This window comes from Halictus rubicundus, unplaced genomic scaffold (assembly GCF_050948215.1).
Source record: "Halictus rubicundus isolate RS-2024b unplaced genomic scaffold, iyHalRubi1_principal scaffold0022, whole genome shotgun sequence".
Classification (NCBI taxonomy): domain Eukaryota; kingdom Metazoa; phylum Arthropoda; class Insecta; order Hymenoptera; family Halictidae; genus Halictus; species Halictus rubicundus.
The window spans coordinates 1,133,570-1,143,035 of record NW_027488563.1 but is presented as its reverse complement, the minus strand read 5'-3'; the positions used below and the strand labels follow the sequence as shown (position 1 = coordinate 1,143,035).

Genomic DNA, 9,466 nt, shown 5'->3' with positions numbered 1-9,466 from the left:
TTTGTGATGGGGTAGTTAAATTTTCTACACCCGTAAAGTCATTTCGGAAATAAAATAATTTTGCCATCCTGCAAACGTCAGGGTAGGTTTTATTACCTTAGACCCTAACATCTGCAGGCGGTCAACTCTAACATCTTGCGATGCGAATCGCGTACCGCTACACACGCACAAATTCGAAGTATGAATATTCGAGAATTCATGATGACTCGTGTGTAAATTGTAGAATATGATCTTGTAGAATTAGTAAAAAGTAATGATGTTGAAATCGTAAATTCGGTATCATTGCAGTTCAAAATTGGTCATTGCTATTGAGTTTAGGTATACAATTAAAAATACATGTTCTAATATGTTAATATTTTTATAAGTACGCGACATTAATTACCAACCAAATTAAAATATGGCTTGATCGTCTAGTGGTAAGCAAAGGATTACATGTGGTGGCATTTGGAAAATATTCTAACATTTAATTACAGGGAACTGTTTTTGTTACTTCGAAAAAACAGTCAAATTTGCATACATTTCTAAGCCGTTTGTTATGTTCCCAGTGCTTTCTAGACAATTTTTTTTGCAAAACGTCGAGAATTTATCTAACTGTAATGCTAAAAAAGAAAAAGTATAATTTGGTTGGTAAATAATGTCGCGTACTTATAAAAATATTAACATATTAGAACATGTATTTTTAATTGTATAACTAAACTCAATAGCAACGACCAATTTTGAACTGCAATGATACCGAATTTACGCCTTCAACATCATTACTTTTTACTAATTCTGCAAGATCATATTCTACAATTTTCAAAAAGATAAACAAATTTTTATTCGTTATTCGAAGGTTCGAATAAAAAAAGTATCTTTATTCGACGAGTATCGAATGAATAATTTTATTCGACGAGAATTTATCCGACGAAGAAAGAAAATTTTTTTTATTCGAACTTCGAATAATATTTTCATCTTCTATCTGTATCTTTTATTCGAAGGCTTCGAATAACGCATAAAGATGAAGTGTCTTTTATTCGAATCGTTATTTAAACAAGTTTTTATTGGAATAATGCCTAACTCTGGATTGGAACATCTGGTTATGGCATGGGTATTGCTTTACGCTCTTGGAACGTGACTTTTGGGATTTTTAGAAATTAAGTACGGAGTGGCCTTGTCACCGTAAATTTAGCTAATTTCCCAATCGTGTCCGTTCCCAAGGCGTACAGTTAGCAATTGTATGTAGTTTTCTAGGACCGTGCCATAAACTTGCCAGAGGTCCCATCCTGCCCTTCTTTAGCTTTGCGCTTGACGATTGCCAGACGCTCTGGGTTTTTCCCAGGGTCTAGCAACTCTTTGTATTTAGCAAGTGGTTGATGGCGCTTAGCCGATCAGGAGGGCCTTGGGGCTATCAGGATGTTCCTCAGTCCCATCTCCTACTTTTCTACCGTCCACTCCCTACTGGTCCTCGTCCTGGCCAATCCAGGGATGTTTTTTGTCATCTAGGAAGGGAGGAAAAATCCCGAAGCAATAGGGAGGATCTACGGTTCGCTCGATCCTCCAAGTCAATTCGCTTCCGAACGCGTCAGAGAAAAGAAGTTACGAGGAACAACATCACAATCGTACGTATTGAACTTTTTATAAAATATATATGTTGATACTTCTGGTTAGTGTTGATTAGTGTTGATATTAGTGTTGATTGACTGACTGTGGCAATTTTTCAGATGGACAACAGTGAATTAGAAGTTGGACCGGCACCGGCGGCGGCTCCAGCACCGGCACCGGCACCGGCGATGGCTCCAGCACCGACACCGGCACCGGCGACGGCGCGGCGGCGGCGGCACCAGCACCGGCGGCGGTGTTGGCAGCCGTCGCCCGCCTATCCATTAACAATAGGCGACATGAGAACATAGTGAGTAGGCGGTATATTTCGTCATTCGTAAACATTTATTATTTATTTCTAAAACTTTTCATTTCATTTACAGACAATTGATAACGGCCGCTGCGGCGAGAGGACGTCGGCGTCATCGTCGACCGCGCCCACCCCACAACAAAGCACCGTGGCCCTGATAGTGGAGGAGATGTTTGTAAGTTACAGAAACATAGAAATATTTTTTTCAAAAATTTTGTATACCTCGTCTAATAAATTAATCCTTCTAACTTCTCCTTAACATTCAAGACATTTGATTTAATTTCAAAAAAAGTTATGTTATTTCAAATAGTGTGGACTCAGTTTTGCTCCTTACTGTACATGTTGCATATAAATGTTGTGTATATCTTTCAGACCAAGCTAATCAAGGAAATAAAGAGAAACTCCTACCGCCGAGGAGGGTGGCAAAAAAGGCGCGGTGGCAGCGGGGGCGTGGCGGCGGCGGGTGGCGTGGCGGCCGCGCGGCCCCCTACATAAATATTCAATATTAAAAAAGAAATAAAGTTTATTATTTTTAATATATTTAAATATACTTTCTTCATTTATTGTTCCCCTCAGGGTTACATTTCTATTACACCTCCTTCCTTTCCCCGCTACTATCCTAACTCTAACCCTAACTTAAAAGAACAAAATAAAATAAATAAATAAAATAAAGAAAGTTGTCTTTTTTCTCACACATCTACGCCCCTCCTTCCCTAACAAGCGGAAAGTAGGACCTGCCGGTGGTCAAGCGATCTAGATTTATCCTTCGTCTACCGCTTTTGACCAATGACATGCCCCACCTTTGTATTATAGAGTCAGGAATCGCGGCGCATCCCGAACCCTTGCTAGTCTCATCGGTACACGTACAGGCCGACTTGGCGGTGTGAGAGTGCCGCGACACGGCTGTTCGAACGAAGCTACGGCAGCGCCGTCGTTTACGATGTCGACCACGCGTGCTCAGATCGCCTCTCTGACAGGCGTCATGCGACCGAATAATGGAAAATGTTGCTCGAAAACGCAAAAGTAGGACCTGCCGGTAGTCAAGCGACCTAGATTTATCTTTTATCTAACGCTTTTCACCCTTGCAAAGCCCGATCTTTGCATTATCGGGCCATAAATCGTGGCCTCCCGAACCCTTGCAACCTTGTACGATCTAGCGTTGTGTGCAGCAAACCATGGCACACGCACACGGCACGCACACGGCACACACACTGTCATTTGAGCTTCTCCTATGTGGCCGTTCGGAGCGTGACGATCGCTAGGAAGCTTCTCCTAGTTCCTGTTTGGAGCGTGGCGACTCAAGGCCACGTAGGAAAACTGGCCCTTAAATGCCTCCAAAATTACGCATATATATATTCATTACACCATGAAGCATTCTGTACGAATGTCGAATCTTTTCAAAAGCGGCTCTTAGACCAAATATTATTACCATTTTGTACTTAAACAATGCATGTTAAAAGTTCAAGAAACCATAGCTTTAGAAAATAAAATTATGTAACGACGTGTGATACTATGACACTGTGACAGGAGATGTTATGCCATATTACTTATTAACTGATAGATCCGTATAGGTAAGTATAAAAAATAAACTTACGAGAGCAAAAATGATAAGTATTGATAAAAATGTATTCACAAAATGCTTAACAGCAATACAGAGTACGCTAATAAATGAAATAGCGTTAGAGATAGATATATAAAATAGATATACGGATTGGCGAATCAGGAGGATGTGTAATCACTAATAAATTAAAAATGAATATCACCATGTTTTATTCTTGATATTCTGTCTTGAAGAATCGCCCATTAAATTGTCTCCAACATGTTGCCGATATATATGTATGTCTTGGACTAGATCTGACCACCGCTTTTCTCGTAAACAGTAAGTATTCCACAAAAGTGGCGGAAGAAATACTGCAGCATATCTTAGTGGCAACATAATGACCTAAAACAATTTTTCAAGAATTAATACATGTAACTATTATTTTATGTACATAAGTAAAGTTCAATATAAAAATATAATTATTGTAACATATATAACAAATACACTGGACTAGCTCTGAAAAAAAGATAAGTAAAATGTAAAGAAATACCTGAAACATGAAAGCATCTTTTACTATTAATGTTGTAAATAACATTAAATGACTTAAGGATTTCTGAAATAAATTAGGTAATACACCTTGTACTTACAAGTTTATTAATATCAATGGTTCTATCGTGATAGGTAGCGTCAAGAATCACTGTGTTTAAATCAAGAACACATAAAATATATTACAATTTGAAAATTCAATATTTTTTTGCTTGTGCTTTTTCAAAGAGTTGTCGTTACATTTTAAATAAAAGACATAATTAAGGATCATTTGTCATATAAAAAAATTATTATTATTTCACTAACGTATATACACATTTGGTCAAATTATCACACCTTGTTAGAATGCTTAATCCCTTGCGGTCCACACAGTTCCATCTCATATAGTTTTAGAACTTGCTATAATATCATACAATTTAGCTTTAATCCAGATAAAATAAGTATATTAGCAATATATTTAGAACAGTGAAAACTAGAATTGCTTTCATATAATATTTAATTATGGGATTTATGTAATATGTAATTATGGTATTTATATAATATGTAATTATGGTATTATTCATGAATGGAAAATGAATATGTAAAATACGCGAGCAGTGGTGCAAAAATAACATTTCTAGACTAAGTCGACGTAAATAGGACCGCAACAGGTCAATATACGCATTTTTAAGAGCAACTTAATATTCATGTACGTAATCTTGTTTGCCAATCACTATATCATCAGTAAAAAGAAAATAAAATAAGCCACATAGTATCTGGTTTATTCCATCCGTACCTTTTTGATAGATAGAAATACTTACCTTACTTAATCTGATCAAATTCTAGCTCCCAAATTATGTATTCTCAATCCTTTTGAATCTGCTGCAACATAAATATTTTTTCAACTATTTACAGCTTCTTCATGTTCTTCACTATTTACATGCGTATATTACGATCATTTAACAAATATAGTACTTAACCTAACACTTGTGACACAGATTGTACACAAAATAAATTACTTAAAACCGTAGCATTTTCTCACATTTTTATCAACTATTCATAATTTAAGCACATCTTACACAGTCACGTATAAAATTAAAATCACTGACAAATTTTGATACTTTAGACACATTCTGCATAGAAGATATATAATCATAGACTACACTCTGCCCCACGAGAGAATGGTACCGCGAGAGAACCGATTTTCGTCCGTCGCTGCGCATCTTCGCCCTGATTGGTCCCTTCCCAATGCACAGCGCATGCGCGTAGTGACGCCACGCGCTGCAGTGCTGCACGTGACCCATTCGTAGCCATACCGGGTGTTCATACGGTATTCATAGTGCTCAGAGTTCGTAGTGTTCTTCCATCGTGTTCATAGAGTTCGCAGTGTTTTTTTGAAATGGAAGATCAAGTTCCTGGGCCGTCGCATACATCTCCAGCGAAGAAAAATCCGAGGGGAAAGGTAAGCTTATATTATACATAATTATTTATCATGCATTTCGCTACTATAAGCTTATTTCTTTTTTTAAAAAATTATAGTTTCTATTTTAGTAAACTTTTTTTACTAAACTTTTTTTTTACTGAACTTTTTTTTTACTAAACTTTTCTCCGTTTCTAGTTTGTCCGATCCGCACAAAAACAGATTATTATTAATCTGTATAAAAGCGTGATAGCGGAAAACCCGGGAATAAAATATAAGCCGCTTATTCTAATGCTTGTGCAAAAGACAGGCATTGGAAGAGTCACCGTCAGCAGAACCCTGGCGGAATACAAATCTACAGGAAAAGTGACATCGCCAAATAAAAAAAAGCGGCGCCTCAATATTTTGGAAAAAACTTCGGAAGCCGATATATTGGCAATAAGAAGAAAAATTCACAGCTTCTGGCTCAATCGGGAATTTCCAACCCTAAAAAAAATTCTGGCTGCTGTGAACAACGACGAAAATTTGCCTTCGTTTAGCGAAACTACACTCCATCGACTACTACAACGTATGGAGTTTAAATTTATTCAACGAAAACGCAACAGCGCCCTGATTGATCAACCCCATATCATCTCCTGGCGGCCAAAGTAAGTGACAATCTACATTCAAAAATATTTTTTTCCAAAAACTCAGTTTCTATCCTCGTTTCTTACAAAAATTTATTTTTTACTACTTTGTAGGTACCTCGAACAAATCGAAAATTTTCGTTCGGAAGGGCGGTCTATTTACTACCTGGACGAGACATGGATTAACGCCGGCGATACCAAGTCCAGGCAGTGGATAGATACCAGCGTGACCTGCCCGAGGAACGCCGAAGAAAGGGGCTTGACAACGGGGATACCTGCTCCCACGGGAAAAGGAAAGCGGCTAATTATTACTCACATCGGGTCAGCAGACGGGTTTGTACCAGGGGCCCTCCTTTGCTTCGAGGCAAAAAAAGAACGGCCGATTATCATGAAGAAATGAACGGAGACACGTTTTTTGAATGGTTTAAGAAAATTTTGCCCATGCTGCCAGATAGGTCAGTCATCGTGATGGATAACGCCCCTTACCACAGCGTCAAAAAGGAAAAATATCCTTCCTTGAGGTGGAAAAGGGACGATATCGTCACGTGGCTGGAGGGTAAGGGGAAAACGGTGAATCCACGGCTCGTCAAAATTCGACTAATGGAGTTGGTTACAAAACATAAACGACCAGAAAACAATTACGTTATTGACGAATACGCCAGAGAAAATGGACGTACCGTGCTACGCCTTCCCCCTTACCACTGCGAGTTAAACCCTATCGAGTTGGCATGGGCACAAGTGAAACAATTTATAAGGGCGCGAAATACATCGTACAAATTGGCAGATGTCCGCCAATTTGTAGATGCAGCAGTTGAAAATGTGTCTCCCGAAAACTGGAAAAATTTTATCCGGCATACGCTGAAGGAGGAAACCAGGCTGTTTGAACTCGACCACGTTACAGATTCAGTATTAGAGGGAAGCCCCGAATGGTTGAACTCGTCGGATGACTCGGACATCGATGTGAGTCATACATAAGCCGCTTATTGTAAATAGTTGTAAATAGTCTGTAAATAGGTGTAAGTTTTTTGTAAATAGTTGTAAGTTTTTTGTAAATAGTTGTAAATAGTCTGTAAATAGTTGTTAGTTTTTTGTCAATAGTTGTAAATAGTCTGTAAATAGTTGTAAGTTTTTTGTAAATATAAATATGTGAATGTAAGAGATTACTAAGAAGATAGATAACGTGATATCGTTAAATTAAATAAATGTGGGCGTATTACAAAATACTATGAATCTTTATTCGCGACAACCGTACACGACAACCGTTAGAATAATTCCTGCTGTCCCAAAAATCCTCGGCCGTGAGACAAAAATCCTCGGCCGTGAGAAAGCCTTCGACAGTATGCCTCTTTGTTTATGACACCCCCAAGCCCATGGGTTTATGACTTTCCCTTAGGGAGGGACAACGCGCTGACAAAAAACACATGGCCTGCCTCGACCGTTTGCTTACTTCGATTTTTCTAACATGAATATAAATAATAATATCTGTACATAATCAATGAACCTGTACAGAACCAATGAAATAAACTTTCAAAATAAATAATTAAATTAAATTTATCATTCATTATTGTGGGATGAATGGGTTCCTTGTGCGTGCGGACGACTGGATCATGTTGCGACGGTCCGGCGCCGGTATGTTTGGAAAACTCGAGTGACTGAAGAGGTGTGAATGAAAAGTGTTTAGGACTATGTAGGCGATAGGAGAGTTTGTTTGTTTCTAAGAATGAAAGCGATGGATGCAAGAAACAGAGTGCAAGGGGGTGAAAGAGTATAAAGCGTGGATGCAAATGGTCACGATTTCCTATACCCTATACTTCCATGCTAATTCGTTTCAATACGGTACGCCGCGTATATGAAACTCGCAGTGGGGAGTGGGAGTTGAGAGGTTCGCAGCGCCTTCCGCGGCCAGTCGAGCTGCGCGAAACGGTACCATTCTCTCGTGGGGCAGAGTGTATGTAATTACACAGCACAACACAAGATGATAAACAACAGTTTGAATTCATTCTGTGCGCAATCTATCGTGAGTACAATTTTACATGTGCGTAACACAGCGTGTGCGTCTTAACCATGTGGGCAATCCTTGCGTGTGCGAAAACCCACTGTGTCCAATGTTACTGTGTCCAAAAAAACCGTGTGTCCAATAATACCGTGTCCAAAAGAACCGTGTGCCATGCCGTCGTGCGCAATCGTCTGTGCGCAAAAGATGGCCTTTCCGTCTCGTCTCAGGATCGCCCGCAAAATCCGAGTCAGAAAATCCAACCAAGCTCATTTCATTCTCATTCCTCTCGTACAAAATGCCACAGTCTAATGTCCCTGACAAATATTTTATAATTCTCTTAACCGCTTGCCAATGACTATCATTGTGTTTATTTAAAAACTTACTGACGTTGTTAAGAGCATACGCCAAATCCGGACGCGAGACTATGGCCAGAAACATGAGTGAACCCACTGCTTCACGGAAAGGTACATTCTCTAACATGGTCTCGTCGCTATCTACCGGGGTTAATATCGCATTTGGATCAGCTGGTATCGAAACTGGCTTCACATTTTCACATCCGAATCTCTTTACAATTTGGTTCGCGTAGGATTTTTGGTGAATAAACATACTTTTTCGCTTACGATTTCTCATGATTTGTACACCTTCAAACGTACATGAATCGCCGACCTTTATCTCGAAGGACTCGCTTATCGCATTCAGAACAATCCTCGAAGCCTCTCCTGAACTCGACGCTATCAGACCGTCGTCAACAAATAATGCGATTATTACCTCGTGACCACTCAATACACCGCGAAAAATACATTTATCGGCCTCGCATTGCTCCAAATTCAGAGTCTTTATAACACTTTTGAATTTCTCATTCCAACACCTGGCCGCTTGTTTTAGACCATACAATAATTTTCGAAGACGACACACGAAAGCATTCTTCTCGAAATCCCCGTTAACTCCTTCCGGCAATTCCATTAATACTTCCTCTTCCAAATCGCCATAAAGAAAAGCCGTCTTCACGTCGAACTGCAAAAGTTCCAGGTCGAGTTGAGTCACCAGGGCTAGGAAGACTCGCAGAGAATCGTAGCGAATAACCGGCGAAAATGTCTCTGTGTAATCCAGCCCCTCGATCTGATTGAAACCCCGTGCACAGAGCCTCGCCTTGTATCGCACTGGTTTTTCATCTTCATCTCGAAGAATCCGAAAAACCCATTTCGAGTCGATCGGTCTCATGCCTGGTTTCCTTGGAATTATATCCCACGTCTGATTCGTCTCGTGCGATTTCAGCTCGTCGTTGATGGCCCTCCGACAGTTCGCTGCATTGGGTCCGTTCACAGCTTCCCGGACGTTAAAGGTGCGTACTCGGCTATGTTGAACTGGAGCCTATCAGGCTTCCGGATATCCTTACGGTTTCTCAATTCTCGGGTTTGTGAGGTATCCTTTACCGCCTTGTCACATTGGTGTTCTTGTTCATTTTCAAGCG

At 39.7% G+C, this 9,466-nt stretch overlaps 1 protein-coding gene across 1 annotated transcript; it reads left to right on the top strand.

Moving 5' to 3' along the window:
* Positions 1 to 6,395: 6,395 nt before the first annotated feature.
* LOC143363130 (uncharacterized) lies at positions 6,396 to 6,974 on the top strand. The gene has a single exon (XM_076803737.1). The coding sequence runs from the start codon at positions 6,396 to 6,398 to the stop codon at positions 6,972 to 6,974; it is 579 nt and encodes a 192-aa protein (XP_076659852.1).
* Positions 6,975 to 9,466: the final 2,492 nt, after the last annotated feature.

Excerpts from the sequence above, each read along its gene's own strand:
- LOC143363130 (XM_076803737.1), top strand. The coding sequence starts at position 6,396 with ATGAACGGAGACACGTTTTTTGAATGGTTTAAGAAAATTTTGCCCATG.